The sequence below is a fragment of the Centroberyx gerrardi genome, chromosome 7, assembly GCF_048128805.1.
Source record: "Centroberyx gerrardi isolate f3 chromosome 7, fCenGer3.hap1.cur.20231027, whole genome shotgun sequence".
Taxonomy (NCBI): Eukaryota; Metazoa; Chordata; class Actinopteri; order Beryciformes; family Berycidae; genus Centroberyx; species Centroberyx gerrardi.
Genome location: NC_136003.1, coordinates 20,139,572 through 20,160,413, shown reverse-complemented (window position 1 = coordinate 20,160,413; position 20,842 = coordinate 20,139,572). Strand labels below are relative to the sequence as shown.

Below are 20,842 nucleotides of genomic sequence, written 5' to 3'. Positions count from 1 at the left end.
GGGGAGGAAGGCGGAAGGAGGAGAGGAGAGCAGAGGTAGAGGAAAAAGATGGTGATGGGAGATGTCAGGTATCACGCATTCTCGCTGCATTCAAGCTGGCTCTGCTTGTGGTGTAGTACGGTGTCTCTGCAGCACTTGCTTACGTCACACAGTTACCTTTGTCCAGTGTTTTAACAGTAATTTAAAGTCTAGATCTTTATGAATTATGAGCGGCGTCATCGTATTTTCTGTTCATCTGTAGAATCCACACTGTTCTGTTCTCTCACAACCGTAATGAGCCTCTGCGTCCACTGTGTAATACTGTCGGTTAACCATATGCAGCCCTGTCAATGAGAATTTCACAGTCACCCAGTTGTCAGTCTGTGAGCGCCTCTCCCACTCCTAAGCCATCAGAATCAACAGCGGCCTCTCCTGCCTCCTCCCACCTCGGCTATCTCTCACAATAAGGGGGCAGGGCGTGGGTGGAGGAATTGTGTCATTATTGATCTCCTTTAACATTCAAGACATCTGCCGAGTGCTGTGTGAGCGAGGGAGATGTGCGTATGTAAGAAAGGGAGAGAGGGGGAGGCATGGGAAAGTGTGAAAGAGAATGAATAGAGCTTCGCATAAGTCTTTGTGTTCCTGTGACGACAGAAATGCATTTCTTATCTGTCCTTGACCCCCCTCTGCTGACGAGTGACATGACCATCTCCCATCTCTCTCTCTCTCTCTCTCTCTCTCTCTCTCTCTCTCTCTCTCTCTCTCTCTCTCTCTCTCTCTCTCTCTCTCTCTCTCTCTCTCTCTCTCTCTCTCTCTCTCTTGCTTTCTGTTTCAGACCATCATGGAGCAGTTCAACCCCTGCTTACGGAACTTTGTTGCCATGGGGAAGAGCTATGAGAAGGCCCTCGCCAGTGAGTTCTCCTTTATTCTCATTTATTTTTCCTCCTTCGTCCTTGTTTCGCTGCAGGTTCAGGCAGACGGCCAAGACACCACTCTCTCTCTCTCTCTCTCTCCCTTTCTCTCTGTATAGGCCTATATATTTATCTACCCATCTCTCCCTTTACTGTCTCACTGAAAAAGGACAATATTTATCCCCCTGCCAAATGGGCAGGTCTTATCATCTGGTGCGCAGCCTCTGGCACGGCCTGTATAGGATAGGTGTATTCAGAGCAACACAAAGGGCCACTAATCTGATGCAGAAGTGAGGATAGTCCACTGTCAGCACTGGTTCTCTTTGATCAAGTGATGGATCACCAGTGTAATAAATCAAATAAACAAAAGGAAGTATGTGTGCATGTATGCATTGCAGGCTTCTCTTGTCAGACCATAGACTCTTACAGCAACACTTGTGTTGTTAGATTTCCATTTTCCTTCTGACCCAATAGCAATTTCCCAAAACCTTTCCCCTGGAACTCCCCTCACCCCCAACACAAGGCAGGACCTTTCAGTCCAACTAATCCAGCAAAGACTGGGGGTTCTACCCCCTCCCCAAGCCTGTGCTTCTATCCCCTGACCCGCATAGTAACTAATCCAGGGCTTGGTATAGGTAGGAGACAGACTGGTGGGGACTCACTGAGCCATTAAAGACCCACTTTGCGGGATTGGCTCAACCCAAGGGACTAAGAGGCTCTGATTTGGGGGCAGGGGATGGGAGGACACACATTTGCCCACATGGTGCAATCACTGAAATTATTCACCAGCAGAAACGCCAACAAGGCTTCGTGGGTAGGTCTGCTAGATCTGGCTATGGGTGAGTTCCAGGTTTTCAACACTGCATTTAGTCGCTGAATCTCACAACAAGGAGTAAGTGTAAAAGCCACAGATGAATACTTTTGAGTGGCTCCACACTGCCTACAAAATGCAACCTGGAACTTGTTATGCAAGTCCCGGAGAGCATGACAACGACAAAGGTAGAGGAAATGATCGTCGTCCTGATTAAGAGATGTGCAGTTCTTCCTCCTCTTCCCCCCTAGAGCAGAGGATGAGTGATGGATCAGTAGCTCTGAGATGAGCCCCTCCCCTACCGATTGCCTGTCTGCTCTGCAATCAGAGATCTGGTAATCCTCTCAGTCTGTCTCTGTCAGCCCCTCACCACACATTTCATTAGAGGGAAGTAAAGTACCCATATAGATCCAGCTTATCTACTCAGCCGCCCTCCAACTGCACACACTCACTCACTCACTCACACACTACACCACTATCAGCAGTAGGAGAGCGCCTGTAGTATGGGGAACATTTGGAAAATCTCTTGGAGCTCCCATCAACCCCAACTAACCTAACCCCAACCACACATACACACACACACACACACACACACACACACACACACACACACACACACACACACACACACACACACACACACACACACTTCCACATCAAGGCAGGCAGGAAGCATGTTTAGCATAATGGAGAGAAATCGGCAGCGATGCTCTGGAGGCTTTTCTCTCAGCTCTCAGGTGTTTCCCAGCAAGAGGGAAGGAGGAAATACACGCGTCTGCTGCCGTTGACTCAGCTGTAATTGGGATTAGCATTAGCATATGTCCCTCAGCCTTGGAGCAGAGCTCTGAGGCTAGCAGCCTGAGAGACTTCCTCTATCGCAAGACTACATCTGCCTGCTAGAATTGGCTTGCCCCTGCCAGGCTATTGTAGCAAATGTGTGTCTCACCTGGCAGCTGTCTGCAGGCACTGGGCCCATCTGTCACCTGGACCCGTGTTTAATTCGCCCCCAAAGGCAGCCGCCGTTATTCACTGGAGATGGGCTGATTGGCAGGCTGCGTGGCAATCAGGCAGGCAACACTGGAAGTTGACTCTGCCCTGTGTGACCTTTGTTAGCCAGCACAGCTGCAGATGGAATAATAGGGCTGAGGTGGATATTGATCTGGGCAGCTTGGAGTACTCTTCAGCTGTATTGAATCATTGGGAGGGAAGAAGAGGTGTGGCAAAGTGGATTTGTGTATGCTCAAGATCTAAAGCAAAGGTCAAGCATTTTTGTGTGTGTGCACACATTCTGCACACACGATCCCCCCACACCCCCCTGCATGAACCCCCCCACCCGTGTGGGGGGGGTTCATGCACTTCGGGTTGTTTGCATGACCCTTGAACCCTCTGGTGTATCAGACTATAAGCTGTTTTGATCAGATAGGCGAGCCCATTAAACTTTCAGGGCAATTAGAGTTATATTATGATACTTTTATTGATCCCATAGGGAAATTCTCTCTTCACTTGCCCCCCCTCCACAGGGAGGTCAGAGTGCAGGCTCCGCTACAGAACAGCGCCCCTGGAGGTGGTAATTATTCACTGTCTTGCTGAAGGACACCTCAGCAGGGTGGAGCCTTAGAACCTGAATCCTCCTGCTGATGGAAGGTCTCCCAAGTCACTGCATCACCCTGCTGCCCCTTGTTCAGACATGTTGGCATGAAGGATGAAATGGAATGAGAAACGCACAAGGGCAATTGTGGTTAACAGCATGATATGATCGTGTATACTGGATCAGTTTCAAAAGAAGTCCATCTACAATTATGTGTTCATATGGTTTACAAATTTGAAAAAGGTCAAGTATTAAACTGCAAGGCTCTGTGTAAAGACGCACTGCACAGTAACTGTCATTTCTATACCTGTAACTGAATAACTCTCCTGCTCTCTATTACCTTCTGTTGTTGTTCCTCTTTGTCTCCAGATGTGACGTTTGCTGCCAAAGGCTACTTTGATGCTCTCGTCAGAATGGGCGAACTGGCCAGCGAGAGCCAAGGATCCAAAGATTTGGGTAAGTGACTGACGGAGCTGACAGATACCTGATGCCCTTCTTCCGCCACTTTCTCTTTCTCTTTCTCTAACAGAAACATGCTCTCTGCACACACACACACACACACACACACACAGAGAACATCCAATATCAGCTGCCTGTGTTATAATGTGGCATCAGAAGCTAAGTAGAGATGAGAGAGAATTGTCTAGGTCGATAGTGTTTTGTTTTTTTCTTTTGTTTTTCTTTTTACTGATGTATTGTAGTCCTGCGGTTAGATTGTGTCTTTGAGGAAATAACTTTTTCTTATTCATGGGCACGCTCTCTGCCTCAACTTGCCGGAGAAAAGCCGTGAGAGATAGAGACAGGTAACAATGTGTACAGTACCACCCACCTGGCACAGCGAGGAGAAAGCCAAGCATCATTTATTAACAACAGTATAGATGAGATCCGGGGGAGACGCTGGTAAAATGTTTTCATCCGAGCTGAAGATTTGATTTTAGAAAAGTCTTTCCATGTGACAGCCAGCAGTTTGCCAATTTGATGCGGTTCCAGTGTGATATGCATTGGTTCTGCATGGAAGAATGCATCGCTAGACTGGATGTCATGGAGTAATGGAGTGGTGGCGCCTGTGTGTACAGTATGTGATGTGTGTGTGTGTGTATTCCGGTCACAAAGATGGAGAGTTCACTCGGGGAACCGACACCTTGTCCTCTCACATGTAGTTTCCTTGGTGACCGGTGTCTCAGAGTGTCTCTGTGTTTGCTGTCCTCAGCCCATGGGAAATCAGCTGCTGTTTGAAGAGATTTCCCTCGCACTGATTGCGCTCTGGACTGCTTGATCTGTGTAAGAATTAGCTGTTGATTTGACAGGGCCTTTGTTGCAGTGGAGCCCAGATCCAGTTTGGGTTTCCCTCGGCCCAGCCAATAGGGACCTGAAAGGGACATGAAAGTGCTCCCTGGATGTTTTATTCACCAAACAGGCCTTCCCTCACTCACAGCCCCTTCGAGCTTTTCCATTGATTGCAGAGTTGACACAGGTACCTCCGTGCTGAATTGAGCCCCGCTTACAGTAGCAGGCTTTTCCCAATCCAGACTGCCACACATCCTCATCTGAACTCGCAGGGAGAGGAGAGAGATGCGTGCGTGATCTGACTGGATTTGAACAGCCACTCATCTAATCTCATCTTTCTCACGGCAAGAACTCAATGGGATTTTATCTTACTTTAAAGATATGCCTGTCAGAAATTCTATGAGTAGACATTATTGGATATGCGTGTACGTGTACGCTTGTTGGTACGCCTGTTGTTACACATTTGTATGAGGGGAACTGAAAATGTCAATTTTTGAAATTGTGTCTGTGTGTGTGGAAGTACAGTATGTCATTTTATCCACCCCTTTTGTCACAAGTGCGTATGAGGGAACTGGAAACTCATTCCACCTTTCAAAGGCGCTGCCTGAAGGAAGAGCTGTAAAGGGACTCAACTCGATATTTGAAATGACTCATTCTCACGGTCAAGAGACTCATCCCTCTATCTTTATATCTGTCTGTTTTTCTCTGTTATATTCATCAAGGTTTACCCAAAGAGTGAATGGTTCCACGCAGTTATCAGTTATGAAAAACATGTTGCTGTGCCAGAGCTAAAGATATTAGCTCATGTTATCCATGTTATGCCAGTCTCTGTTACAATGCACTGGCTACACCCTTAAACTTTCCCCTGCCGGTGCGATTCCCTCGGGAAGGGTCGGCGCTATTTAGTTTTCCAGCCACCTGTCGGCCGCGGTTAAGTGTCCCCACCCTGAGGGCTCTGCCACCGCTGTGACCTGCTGTCAAAGCGTGCGCTGGGGTGAGACCCAGAGCGCGAGCTGCTTCCTGTTTGACTGGTTGGAGAGCATGGAGGTGTCCGCAGGTGGGGGACAGACTGGCAGATAGCCCAACCAATCACAGCCTGTTTGCCTAATGCAAATGGATGGGAGAGATGTCTAAGTAAATTGCCTGAAGATAGGATATTAATTGTGGCATGTTGAGGTTTTAGGAATTCACCACAAAAAAATAATCATCTTAAGAAGTGATTTAAACTAGTGTGGAGTCTTGAAATCTTGTTTTCCTTTGAACAAGTAAACAAAATGTGTTTCCACTGCAGTTGTTTTGATAAACGGCAAATCACTCCACTAGCATCATGATAATGAAACCAGTTGATTTGCCTTGGAGACAAGTGAGATCTCACCCAGTTTTTTCACTTGTAAGAAATGTTTGATTTTAAAACACCATCCTATACTAAATTACTTGATAAGATGGATATTTTTGCACTTTTTGTCATTTAGTTGAGGCCTCTCTTCAGTAGACCTGGCCTGATCTGTGTGCGTGTGTGTGTGTGTGTGTGTGTGTGTGTGTGTGTGTGCGCACGTGCTGTGAGTTTGAGTTGTTGTTGCACCTCCTTTAAAGCCTGTTAATGCCATAGGGGCTCAGTATGAGACGGCCTACAAATGGTCCCACCTACACATCTGAGAGTCGGCAGCTGCTCTCCATCTCTTTCTTCCTCCTCCCTCCTCTCCTCTCCCTCCACATAAACATTATGCTTAAAGCGGGGAATGAAATTGCCTTATGAAATAATGCCCTCTGATGCTGTTTACATTATCCACAAATCAACATGCATTACCCTGGCTTGAGTTTCAATTCATTTCGCTCCCATATGTCCTCGCAGGAATCCGCCTGTGTGTGTGTGTGTGTGTGTGTCTATGCATGTGTTAATGCATGTTATACTTACATGGTTGGGTGCATTTTTGTGCGTGGAGTGTGTGTTTCTTGTCATTTCTATGTGTTTATTTGTGCGCTGTTTTAATCCACTTGTGTATATCTCCGCCTGAAGAGACAGAGTCTCTCTCTCCAGCAGCCCCACTACTCCCACACACTCCCTCCCACACATCCTCCTCTGGTTGGGCTAATCATCGCCTGTCACTCTGCCACCCACCCACTCACACACACACATACACACACACACACACACACATACATACACATACACGCACACACACACACCTGCTCTCCCTCCTTCATTTCTATCACTATCTTTTCTCTGGCATCCTCCTCTTCCTTTATCTCCCCCCTTCTTATTTCATATAAAAGGAGCGAGCACTTATTACCCTTGTGTCATTTGTAGCTTTCCAACCCATCTAGGGAAATACATCATGAAACGTAGAGTTTGTTGGGCTATGGTATTTTACGACCACCCTTACGGACAAGCTATGCTTCGCTGTGTTTATGTTATTCTTAACTAAGTGCCTTGTTATTTATGACTCACCGGTTTGGTTAGCTCGTTCTTTTCGGTGCGTCAGGTGAAGTAGAGTTGAGAGCTGCACTGTGCTGAGCTGGGCGTGTTCCACCATGCTGCCCTACATGGCTAGTGTTTCTCCATCGGGAGTGAAGAGGCAAAGGATCAGGGTGAGGATTCAGACAACACACTTTGTTGTATAGTAGTGATAGCTCTCCCATAGAATGCAAACGTTAACGTGCTTCATATGTTCAATCTCAGTCTTTTTTGAAACTCTTTTTCTTCCATATTCGGCTGAATAGAGGCGGTTTTCAAGGACCTGGAGACGTATGAGAAGTCTCGCGCTCGCATTCCACACTCCTTAGCCAGAGGGCGTTGAATATCTTTCTGCCGTTTTATCAACGTCTGTAACCTTGTTAAGTTAATTGCCACATTGTAATAAGGCACATGTATGATTCAGCACAAAGACGTGTCCTAGGGGAAATCGCAAGTAATGGAGAAAAGAGAGGCCATATTAAACTGTAGTCAACCGACGGATCGCTCATGGCTAGGGTTGGGGAGAGGGCTCATGAAAAACATCTCATATCCCTCCCAGTAATTACCTGAGAAAAAGAGGATCACACAGGGAAAATGAGGCTGCAAACTGATGTGGCATAATTGTCTTTTTTAGGTTAATGGATCTGGGACATAAGCTGTTAAATTGCTGCTGGTAAATGGATGCCATCTAAGAGGATAAATGGCTTGTCTGTGTTTAAGAGGAGCGGTTGGCGATGGTGGGTGAAGCGTTAACTCTGGCATGCCATATTTGAAGGAGCACCCACAAGTAAACAGACAGTATACACAGGGCTCTCTCTGTCTCTCTGTCTCTCTCTCTCTCTCTCTCTCTCTCTCTCTCTCTCTCTCTCTCTCTCTCTCTCTCTCTCTCTCTCTCTCTCTCTCTCTCCCTCTCTCTCTCTCTTTGTGTATCCCTCTGTCTTTAGTCTGGCCTACCTCTCTCCTCCTCCAACACCTGGCCCTGTTTAAATGGGAGCAAAGGAGCTCTTTTCTTAGCTCTGCGCCACCATCCCAGGAGTCCTTGCCTTCTCCTGCTCTATTTCTGAGACACGCATTGCATGATGGGAGTCCGGTGGCCCACACACTCTCCAGCTATTTCTCACACACATGCACGTTGCCCTTCATTTGTTCCTGGGGATGGAATGTGCTGAAGGTGAGGTTAGAAAGTGCTGGGATGGACACAGACGGCGGCGCATAAATAACTCTGTCTTTCTTGCTTGTTCCCCCCTTCTTTCGAACAGACACAGACGCACATCGACACACACCTGTCATCATAGCTGACGTATATTCATGCCGCACTGTGTAGCATGATAGGCTGACAGCTTACAGCACCACAGACTTGGCATGCTAAATGTGAAACCGTTATCAAACCAGTAATTCAGTGTTTGGCTGGTTTGGTCTTGTGGTATATTCATAACCCCGTTTTTGGTATGTGTGTTTTGGAGGCTGTTGGTTATGAATATGAAAGAGCTCCCGAGGAAATCAGATGCTGCTTCTGTAGTGGAAGAGAGTAAGATTTGATCACAGAAATGAGATGAGTGATTTTTATATTATCAAGCATTATTATGCAATCTGTCTTTTACACTTGCCAGTGGCTGTCATAGGATCCATGTGTGTGTGAGTGTGTGTTACTGAGCACAAGTGTACATAGGTGCATGCATGTTGGTCTCTGTGTTTACATATGCATACAGTATTAGGGCTGCATGATATTGATATTACATTTTTTCTGGATTTTTCAATTGTGATATGAATTGTAATACATCTGGACACAGCTCTTTATCAGTACATTGCAGTTGCTACTGAGACAGATATACTTTTATGGCTAGTTCTGAGGTAAATAAAGAAGCACGTTCATATTGATAAACAATATATTTTTTTCATTTTTCTTGGTAAATTAATTACTTAACTTAATCTGTTGATTTTTTTTAAATTATTGCATAATGAATGTGAATTATGTTGTCATACAGTTACACTTGGCTGAAATAGTTCAATATTTGTGTGTGATAATTATTTTCTTCTGTCATTTATTCAAATAGCCATATGAATGTTTGTTAGACAGGACTATGTCTGTAGACCATTGACTTATCAGATAATTCAAACAATATGCTGATATTTGCCTTGTGCTCAAAAGATTTCCTTAATACCACCATAACTTTTCTTCTATCAGTTTGAATGGTTGTTAAATCACTTGATGTCACCTTTGCAAGACGGAAATATAAGGAATTTAGAGATTTGGATTAAAAATCAGTTTGTAATCAGACAAATCAGTTGCAGTCTATATCTGCTGGTAAACAACATATATGCAGTTTGTGACAACAAAATCTTGCACGTGCTCACACAACTTACCGGTTGGTCCATTAAAGGCATGCTGCACCCCGCGAACCGAGGTCCTGTCCCAAACAATTACGGAGAGACCACGTGAACCGTTACACCCCTAATATTCAGCCATACACAATGCATACTGTGTGTTTAGGGAGACCCTGTCTTTCTGTTGGAGGCTTGGACTGACTGGATCAATTTACAAATGAGCAGCCATCACAGTGCAACACACACATCCGTGTGTTCACACACACACACAAACAGCACAGCTTGGTTTTGTACTCAGCCCCTCCCTTTAATCTTCATTCCTTAACAGGTAGCTGCATGACTTTGATTTCTTTTCTGTTGCCTCTGCTTAAGTACAAAGAGCTCAGCTCGACTGTCCTGGACAAGACAATACCATCCGTTGAGCTTGAAATGCATGAGTTCACAACAGTCTCTTTTCTTTTAGCTGTAGGTATCGCTTGACATTACTCTATTCTTGAGGGATTTTTCTCTGTCTGCTTAATTTGTCCCTAGTACAATATGCTTCTCATTCATGTTGAGGTTTCCTCACTTTAAACTTCACACTTTGTTTCTTAGAGGACTTTGTTGCAAGGAGGGGAGAGCCAAGAACACCTCAGATCTTTAAAGGATTCCACAGCCACGCGTATACATGCACGCACGCACGCACGCACACGCGCACACAACACAAACACACACCATAGTGTGTATGTCACAGTCAGAGTCACTGTGTTCTTGCTTTCAATCTTCCTGTCTTTTTTACTTCTCTCACCATTATCTCTCTCCTATCTCATCCTTTCTCTCTCCACTCTTCTCTCCAGTTTGTCAAATGAACCAGAGTGCTCGTAATTCAGTCGCTTGTGTTGTCAGAGACGAGGAAAGAAAGATATGTCATCAGAAGGAAGTTTTGTGATGTGCATCAAAGTTTCTCTCTGGAGACCTTCTTTTTATGTTAGTTAATGTCATGGCCCGCAATTGATTTACTGTACTTATTGCACTCTCTTAGTCTACTAAACTTCTACTCTACAGTCTACATCAAAAAAAATTAAAACTTTCCATGACTCACCTCTGGGTTCTGAACCAGACTTTGAAAATTGTATTTTTCTCATGCATGTGTTCCTCTCCGCTTCAGCATCACTGATGAGATGTCCCTCAGTCTGAAGAAGAACTGGACCAAATAGTATTCTTATGCTTTGTTTTAGCCTAATTGCCAGATGGTTGGGATTTGCTACATAGTACCCAGTAGACAATGATTGACAACTTACATGAGACTGATATGAATTGTTCTAATGCAGTAAATCCCACCCATCTGGTATTCCCAGCAGGTTAAAACAAACGCCAAGATTATTCGCAAATGCTATCTGGCCCAGTTCTGGTCTGAGGAAAGTCTTGGGTTTCTCCCATTAAGTCTACAGTATGTCCTAAATGCATGGGATGACACCATTGCGGGGTAAACTCATATTAGGTTAGTAGGTTGAGCAGCTGTGACGCTGGACTGTGTGTGTGTGTGTGTGTGTGTGTGTGTGTGTGTTCATAGCTGCATGCGAACTGCACTTCCAATTTTAGCAGTGTGTCAGCATATCAATAGCACTCTCCTGTGAGAGCCTACATGAATGACCTAAGTGGACGAAGAGCTCAAATTTAGTTGACATAGAAAACTACATAAAAACAGTGTGTGTATTTGTGTGTGTGTGTGTGTGTGTGTGTGTGTGGGTAAGAGAGAGCTATGGAGAGAGAGAGCAAGAGACGGTCTTCAAGAGCTTAAGCTGCCTTCTATTTAAGATTAACTCTGTTTAGTTATTGTAGCTGTGTAGCAAGTGCACTTACCATGCACACATGGACACACACACACACACACACACACACACACACACACACACACAGAAACACGGCCACCCAGGCTCTTGGCTATTATCTGTGTCTCACACATCCGCTGCCCCATTATCTTTGCCCATGTTTGTTTCCCCTATGACTTGAGGAAAAGGATGCCAGGTAGGCAAGCATTAACATCACTATTCTCTTACTCACACACACACACACACACACACACACACACACACACACACACACACACACACACACACACACACACACACGCACGCACATTTACACACTCCCCCGGTGGGACCCACTCCACTGCCCCCCCCTGGGAGATAGATGCTGATGTAATGATAGCGGATAGTGAGGGAGGAGATCTTTAAACAGCGTTTTGTAGCTCCACAGTGCTTTTCAGCAGCTGCCCCTCGTCTTGCAACTTCTCCCATAGCAACGACCCTAGCATTATCCTGCTTCCATGACAACCCATAGTGAATCCGGCTTGACCTTCACCAGTGATTCAGTGTCTCTCCATCCACCTCCATTCTCTCCCTCGCTCCATCTCTCTGTCTCTCTTGTTCTCTCTCTCTCCAACTCTGCAAAAACTTCACGTTTTTTTTTTGTTTTTTTTCCCTCTGCGCTGTAGCCCACATTCTGTTATTCTGTTTGTCTCTTTCTCTACCTGTGTGGGTGTTTCATCGCTGTTGTTACACAAGCAGTCAATACAGCTACACAAGCTGATGTCATACTTCAGGGGACAGTCTGTTCACATGGACTGAAGTCCTGCGTTCGTGTTTCCTTCTCTGACTCAGTGCTTTCAGCTAGCAGGCGTGTGTCTACTTGTTGCGGAGCTGCAGGTGCAGATCAACCTGAGCTCAGCCTCCCAACAAAGAACGCTATTGTTTTCCCTCAGCCAGGGACACAGGGCGGGGGTTGCAGCGAGATGGGAAATATTGATACAATAATGACACGACTTTGAGGGTAGATTTACTGGGGTGGGGGGGGTGGGTGGGGGTGGGTGGGTAATACTCCGTAGTGCGTGTGTTTTCTGTGTTGTGTGGGGTCCAAATGTGAAGGATAGAGAACCAGGAAAAGCAGCCGCTTGTGAGGACAGAGGGTTAAAATTAGGCATGGCGTTGTCTAGTAGGCTTGTAGGTTAGGGTTAGGAATTAGGAATCAATAGAATGCCATCACAAGTAAAATAACACAAGTGTGCGTGTGTGTGTGTGTGTGTGTGTGTGTGTGTGTGTGTGTGTGTGTGTGTGCGTACCTGCCTTTCACTGCACCTACCGACCTGTCTGTCATGTATCTGTACTGCTGTTAGCTGGTATGCGGATGTCCTTGTCAGACTGGCAGCTCTTAAACTAAACCTCACAGGTTGCTGCTTGCCTGCCAGTGTTTTCTGTCTGAAACGACAATGTAGCACAGCTCAGTCAAATTTTCCACAATATGCCTCTTATTGATTCTTGATTGAATTCTCTGCTGTTACTAGCCCCTGAAGGTTGCAGTCCAATTTTCTGTTGTTGTTGTTGTGCGATATGATATTGAAGTTGCCATGGTAACTATTTGCATTTCCAAAGTGTTGGCAGCATGGCAGAATCCTATTTTTTTCGCACTCTGGCTTCTTATGTTGTGCAGTAATGGAGCTACAGATGACAAGATGAAAGCTCTCATAGACTGATTCATTCTCTACCTTTCCGGCCTCTTGCAAACACCTTGCCCTACTGCTAACCCACTTAAAAATGTGTGTGTGTGTGTGTGTGTTTGTTTTGTGGCACTGTGATGGCTGCTCATTTGTTAATTGATCCAGCCAGTTGAAGCCGCCAACAGAATGGCAGGGTTTTTAAGCCTGAGGAGCTGTGATCAGGGATGAGTATCTGTAATCGGCTTAGCAGGCCTGCTGGGAGCTGACAGGATGCTTTGGCCTGCTTCTCTGTTCCTATGAGACACAAGATCAGCAGGTTGCACACAGGCAAGAGACCTGGGCTGCATGGGCACACAGGAACTGTAGAGGCATTAAATGGCCTGGATTGAGATTTTAAAAGAATAGCAAGTTTTTCTTTTTCACACTTTCTTGGGTTTTCCTGCACACACCACACACACACACACACACACACACACACAAAGCTCATGGCTTTTATGATGGCAACAAACACGTTAGAAAAGGCCTGTGGACTGTGGACATTGTCTTATTTATTGAACGGTAAAGTTCATAATTTATGTCACTGTCTATTAGTCCGTTAGTATAGACAGCAGAATCTGTAAGAGGCGAGATATTTGGGCAGGGAGGGAAATGTCTGATGCTGCTAACAAGCTCCATGGGATTGATTGGGCTTGTGTTGCCCTTCAGACATTCAGGCATTAATTCCTTACTGTATGACTTCACTAGTACAGCAAATGTCAGTCAGTGTCACAGTAATCTATCAATTACACCAACAGTTTGCCAGCGATGTTCTTAACATTCTTTGTCTTTCGCAGACTGTGAATTACACACTGTTTTTGTCTCCTGCATAGATACATATTCTCTGGAGGAACAGCCTGCTTTGCTGCTCTTGCTCATGTCCCCTTTTGTTCCTTTTAGCAGTTGAAGTCCAAACCGTCGCACTCACTTCAGTGTCATCTGTGTGTAGCAGTTTGCATTGTACATACTGTCTTTTGAGATGGAGAGACCACTCCAAAGCCCTTTGGTGAGGACAGAAAGACAGACAGAAAGACTTGCACTGAAGTTTGCACTGAAGCCACTTCAGGTATAGCTCTAATTTCACCTACCAAGCATTTTGTAATAGATGAGATACTCTAGTAGGTCAGCTTTCAAAGGAGAACACAGCAGAAGCAGTGTGAAATAAGGAAGCAAAAAATAAATAAATAAAAACCTTCTGATATGGTGTGATATTGCACTTAGATATGCCGCCCCTGCTCTCACAAATGTCCAATACGTGGCTGTTCTTTGTACTTAATTTCAAATTGTTTCATTATATTATTAATGGATACAATGATTATGCAATGATAGGATAAGATTTACCATAATTCATTCATTTCTCTGTGACGGTGATGCACCATTTTTTTTTATGAAGCTTGTGATTTCTTGAATAGACAATACCAAAATATGATTGGATCAACTGTCTAACTTTTATTGAAATTCTCATCTCTGCTCATTGCAGTCCTTGTTTTCTGTTTTCTGCACTTGAGGCGGTATAGGAAATGTCACATTAGAAATTGCTTCCAAAAGACAGGTGTTGACAGAGGTACAAATTATTTTGAAAATGTACTAATAACATTTTGGTTCCGTGAAAATAGGTTTCTTGGACAGGTGAATGCAGTCAATATCAGCCAATATGATAGCTTACATTTTCACTATGCAAGTAAATAACTTAGGCATAGCTAACTTAGGCATAGCTGTTAGAGCTAAGACTAAGGGGCTTTGGACTTTTAGGGAAATCTGTGTGTCTCTCATTTCTCTGTAGGTCTCACACTGTCTTTCCACCAGGTCTCTCTTTATGTATGTGTCCCTTCGCTCAATCTAGTTCTTTGTGTTCCTTTTCTTGACAATGCACTGCATATTCAGAAGAGGCAGCATGTAGGTATATGACAATGACACACGCTCACTAGCTGCATGACCCTCCTTATCTCCTCCCTTTTGGTTATCTCCTTTTCTTCTCCTTTGTGTGTGGAGACTTGACACTTTCTTTGATATTTAGCTCTAGAAATCACAATGCCTGATGTTGAGACTAATCAAAGAAAGAAAGGGTATATGTTTGATCTCCACAACACATCAGCGCTTACAAGCTTGAAGGGTCTGAATTTAATTTCCCTAGCAATCACTTGGATTGTATGCCTATTTGAAGCACTTTGTCTCCCTCGGCTTGTTTTCTATAATTTTTACCTCATTTACTTTTCCTTTTTTTGTTCTTACTTGTCATTACTTGTTATTGTTTTATAATTTATCTGCTTTCTATGTTTCCCGATGTACCAAGAACAAAGTTCTCCATCATGTTCTCCACTGTCCTAGTTACCGATCACTTGTCCTATATGTTTGTGTGTCTTGTGTTGCTGCATGGGCTCTGCACGCTGGGTCTCTCTCTCTCGCTCTCTCTCTCTCTCTCTCTCTCTCTCTCTCTCTCTCTCTCTCTCTCTCTCTCTCTCTCTCTCTCTCTCTCTCTCTCTCGCTCTCTCTCTCTCTCTCAGGCTCTCGCTCTCGCTGTCTCTTTCTCTCTCTCTTTTTCCTGTTCTTTCTGTCTGTCCTTATTTGTTTGTCTCTCTTCCTTCCTCTTTCTCTCTTTCTGTCTTTGCTTTTCTTCTGTCTTTCTTTCTAGTTTTTTGTCTTGCTGTCTTTCCCATCTCTCTTTTTCTGCTCTAGGGATGTGTTGTGTTGTTCATTGTTGCTGATGTCTTCTCTCCCTCTCTCTCTCTCTCTCTCTCTCTCTCTCTCTCTCTCTCTCTCTCTCTCTCTCTCTCTCTCTCTCTCTCTCTCTCTCTCTCTCTCTCTCTCTCTGTGCAGGGGATGTGCTGTTCCAGATGGCTGAAGTCCACAGACAGATCCAAGTGCAGCTAGAGGAGATGGTTGGTATTCTCAACTCGAAGTGTTCAAAGCTTTGCAGTTTTACAGTCAGAATACTATAGCATTCTAGTGCAAGACACTCTGGGTACAAGTCTTATAATGCAATATAATCATAATAGTAGGCTAATAATAAACTGTACTGTGCTTCATGTAAAACTAGAATAAAATAGCACAACATGTCGCTGTTGTCGTGGGAAAACCTTGTAACTACGATTTTGTTGATGTTCTTTTTTTTTTTTTTTTCATTTCAATTGAAGGTTTACATGATCCCCTATGGGTTGAGTAAATTATCTGACCTCTTGGGCTTATGAAACCCTTTCAAAACCCATCAGACGATGCCAAAAGTGCATTGTTATCAAGTTCCTGGAAAGTCGAGATGAGAGATTTTCTCCCAACAGCAACAATATAGAATAAATGAAATAAAACAAGGAAATAAAAATGATAAAAGACAAACAATAAGACAGACAATAAAAGACAAATTCCGATTTATGTAAGTCATTACATAAAACTAAGTCTGTAGAAATGATGATGCTCCGCTAACATGATGAAAATGTTAGCGGAGCAGAGATTTAAAAGATGATACTGATTTTGATAGCCAGTGCCGCAGGCAGGTCGTTTCACAATCTAATGGCTCAATATTGTGTCAGATAGCGCTGAATCAGTAACAATGACAGTGAACTGAAAGCTGAGACAGGCTTCACAGGCCAGGGCCATGTTGATGACACATCGATTCAGCTCTGCTAAATGTGGGTGAATATATACATCTATTTTAATGGGTTATTGTTCTGTTTCATACAACTTGATGTGAAAGAGTTCCCTGCTGTATTTTGCAGTTGACCTAACTACCTATAGCATGTTGATTAAGTGTTTTTTGTTGTTGTTTTGTTGTTGTTTTTCTCCCCAGTTGAAATCCTTTCACAACGAGCTGCTTTCTGAGCTGGAGAAGAAGGTGGAGCTGGATGCTCGTTATCTAACTGTGAGTATCTGATTGGCTCACTCTCACAAAGCCTCAGGAAAGCCCCCATCCAATAAGCTTATTGCACAATTTAAATAATTGTAATGGGCTAAGTTACATTAAGTCTGTTGAGGTTGAATTTGACTAACATGGTGATGGAAGTGAACCTGTGTCCTAAATACTTCATGCTCTGAAACAATTAAAGGATGAAAAGAAACGCTTTGAAATTACATCACTTTGATTTATATTTTCATGTGTACTCACCCATCAAAGGCAGAATGATTATAACAAAACCAGGATGATTATAACAAAACCGTTCCTGGAGTGTGTGTGTGAGTGAGCGTGTGTGTGCGTGCGTGTGCGTGTGTGAGTGTGTGTAAGCGCTGTGGAGCTGGTCTATGTGTGATATCTTTAGAATGAGTGGGAAGCAGCCTCAGTGTGGAGCAGCACTGCTGTGCGTTGGTTTGGGGGATGGGATCGTGTTGCCATTATTGTATTGTACGGTTGGAAAGACCACATTAGGAGCTGTTTCGGTTTTACTGACACACACACACACACATACAGAATCGCTTTGAGTTAAATGGACAAAGGAGTATTTATAAGTCACCCAGGATCCTGGCCCATTATGCATGTGATTTGAGTTTGAGGTTCACGCAGAATCATCTCCTTCTGGTCTTCTAGTGCAGCGTTCTCCAGCGATTTTCATTCTAACTAAACACCACACCACCCTGGTTTCACTAATAAGTACAGGTCCAAGCAAAGAGGGGGGGACTAATTAGTGAAATCAGTTGGTGTCATGTTTAGTTTGAATAAAAACCTGCAGACTCTTGGGCCTCAGTGGCACATAGATGGAGATGCAGGTTCTAGTTTACCTTCAAATATCTTGATTCTGTACACATTCTCTTTTCATGACCATCAGACTTGGATTTACTGTCTTTTTTTCACAAATAGAAGGCCTGTAGTATTTGCTGCACTTCCACATGCTATAGACAATGTTCTGGGAACTGTTATGAAATCAGGATTGCAGAATGCCCATGGCTGCCAAATTTGTATTTGCTGTCTCAAGTTGATCAAAGATCAGGAAAAGTTTCATCCTTCCCCAATTTATTTGCATATTTTGTTAAACAAGCCTGTTACCCGCAACATTAGTTTCAGACGCCTGTCGACCATTTCAGACGTTTCTATCCCGTCTTATCCCTGCGGTATTAACATCCATTACTTTTAATGAATTTTCTACAGAATCGCAGCAGCGATAATAGCAATCATTTTGCTTCACAGTTTGAGAATTAATCATGTGCATTGTGAATCAGTACAAAAAGACACAAAGAGAAGCTTGTCGTTTTCCAAGACAGAAATGTGCGCTGCTCCCAACGGTGCATCTGCCTCTGTTCTCTCTCTTTCTTTCTCTCTTTCTCTCATCTCCCCAGTCTTTCTCTCCTTCTCTCATCTCCCCAGTCTGCCTGACAAATGATGGCCTACCCAGAGTTTTACAACACTCCTCAATCATTCACAGATGTCAGGACTTGGGCACACTCCTGAAATGCAAAGTGGCTGAAATGGCCAAACTGCACATAGATTACCAATGAAGAGGACCATTTCTCATACAGTAGATCACCATTTAGAGGCAAAGGTCACATTCTCCCAAGTGTACCAAAGTTCATCTAAGGTCCACACTGTTTCAAATCCCAATTAATCACACTAATGATATGTCTTCAACAGTAGCCTGTGATTGAGAGCTGTGGATATGGGAACTGGCAAAAACGTCCACAGGCTTTTGGTGTGTTAATTAGGGGGAACATACCAACTCAATGAGATTGATGCTAAGGATATTAGATGTTTTTGCCTAATGTGACCCTGCAAACTAAAGCCAAACTTTTCACAAGACTTCATTGTGTCTTCTCTCACCATCACTAGAATCTATGTGCTGGGGCTTTCCCACTGGGGATTCTCAGTCTCTGGGAATTAAATTGCAGATATGAATAGCACAGCGGCCCATATTGGTGCCACTGCCTTAACGCAAGGATGAGGAGGAAATGAGAGGATGAGTCATTTACTGTTATTGGGTTACAAGGACAACACATATGCAGTGGCATGTTTCACCCATTTTGTGTGGAAAAACATTGACCAATTAATCGACAGTAGATAAAAGTGACATTTAAACCTTCGTCGGTCAATGATTGAGGGAATTTAACATTGTTCATCGAAATTGGGATGGGTGCTCTGAGATATCCAGTCCGGCTCAAACCTGTGCCATACCCTTAGTTCTCCAGTGACATCAATGGCTCCACCTCTGCTCCCTTCTAGCCAAAGATCATCTATGTTTAAGTTGATAAATCACTCAGCAGTTAAAAATTGCCCTATCTTACCGCCTGCAAAAATGTGAGTGCATGTGCTCTCCTCCATCAATTTTGCCTCACACAGAGATGGCATTAGCATTGTCACACCAAACGCTGTTACCATAGTAACTGAGCTGGTACAGCCCTGAAACAATCATCACACTGGATGTTAATAATACTTCCGTATGGTGTCTAATTTGGTTAAAGTAAACCACATATGTTTTTAACGGAAGATATCTGCAACAGAAGGCCGTATGTCGCAACTTTTTGCAAATGCATTGAGAGCGAACTGGTCCACTGCATTTCGAGATGATATTTGTGGCTTCCGGAAATTCGAACTGGGTGAGACTTCTTCTACCTCTCTGCCTCTTTCTCTTGGAGGGGGGGCGGGGGGGGGGGGGGGGGGGGGGGGGGTTACTTTGTGGTTCTATGAGAGGTGTCATTTTTTTTTCTCTGTGCGTTTTCTATCGCCCCACACAGGCTGCACTGAAGAAATACCAGATGGAACACAAGAGCAAAGGGGAGAGTCTGGAGAAGTGCCAGGCCGAGCTGAAGAAACTGCGCAGGAAGAGCCAGGGCAGCAAGAACCCCTCCAAGTACGGAGAGAAGGAGATGCAGGTGAGCCGGGTTGCTGCCTGGGTTTTTGACACAGAGCCTAATACTCCCTCAGTAATCAGAACACCAGAACAGGCAGAATAAAAATGCTTCACATAACCACCGAAAATAAAGGAATTAAGTAGTCCGTTTAGAATGAAATTTTGTTCTGTATGAAAGGCGGTGGTATAAAACTTGAATAATCCATTCAGATGTTCAATGGTAGCTGCTAAAAGCCATGTAAATGCTTCAACAGACTACTTTCTTTGACAATTCACAATATTCTTTCTGCACATATTCGTCCACTTGGAATAAGTGGAGGAGTAAAGTCTAAAGCATTCTTCTCAACATTTATTCTGACTACATGCTCGGGTGCATGTAACACACACCGTTTCAGATCACATTATGTAGCTCTCAGTTAATTTGGAATCTTCTTTCGGGAGGAGTTCATTCGGACAGATTCATTATTCTGTGTGTAATGGAAATAAATATTCTGTATGGCTCTGCCATAGTGAAGGACGCTACAGAGGGACGTGGGGTCAGCAGAACGGCTTCTCAGTGTTTTGAGTGTTTGCTTCCTGGAAATTAACAGCAATTTTCTCTCATGATAGTCAGTTCAATCTGCTGAATGTCTCTGAAATTGACAGTGAATCTCTCAGTGGTTCTCAGCTATTCCAGAGCTGTGGCACACTTTGGCAAGACCCAGAAATGAAAAGCACACCAAATGGTTGTAAATGCCACTTAAAAGCCCTCGTTTGAGCATTGCCTACCATTATACATTTATTAAACAGAACAAGTTTATTAAATGCTGTACAGAGCAACAGAAGAACGCACAATCTGAATCAAAACGAGACAAAAATAAAAAAGACAAAATCACCAAAACAACATGGAGAAAATGTATACGCTCATAAGCCGGTGAGAATCACTGCTGCACTCAGTTTTAATAGAACCATTTATGCATGTGGGTAACTATTGGATTGGAGAGTTATGAGTCTTGCTGCGGAATAATGAGCTTATTCTTCATAAAGTAGATTGAATGCACAAAACAGCAAGAATGGGGGTGGACACAGTGGCGACGATGTGCTCTGAGTGGGAAGGCAAATAATGGAGGCTTGGATATGAGCTGTACCTCCTTGCCAAGCTTAAATACACACACACACACATACAGCATGCACGAAGACACACACACACATGCCTGCAAAAAGTCACACTA

At 44.0% G+C, this 20,842-nt stretch overlaps 1 protein-coding gene across 3 annotated transcripts in view; it reads left to right on the top strand.

Annotated features, from left to right (window-relative positions):
* Positions 1-20,842, top strand: part of LOC139929800 (BAR/IMD domain-containing adapter protein 2-like) — a 51,116-nt gene that overhangs the window by 13,584 nt on the left and 16,690 nt on the right. For all 3 annotated transcript variants that reach the window (XM_071922838.2, XM_071922840.2, XM_071922839.2), the window contains exons 2-6: positions 815-890; positions 3,659-3,745; positions 15,685-15,746; positions 16,649-16,720; positions 19,516-19,653. In XM_071922838.2, coding sequence (XP_071778939.1) covers positions 815-890; positions 3,659-3,745; positions 15,685-15,746; positions 16,649-16,720; positions 19,516-19,653 — 435 coding nt within the window. The remainder of the gene's footprint in view (positions 1-814; positions 891-3,658; positions 3,746-15,684; positions 15,747-16,648; positions 16,721-19,515; positions 19,654-20,842) is intronic.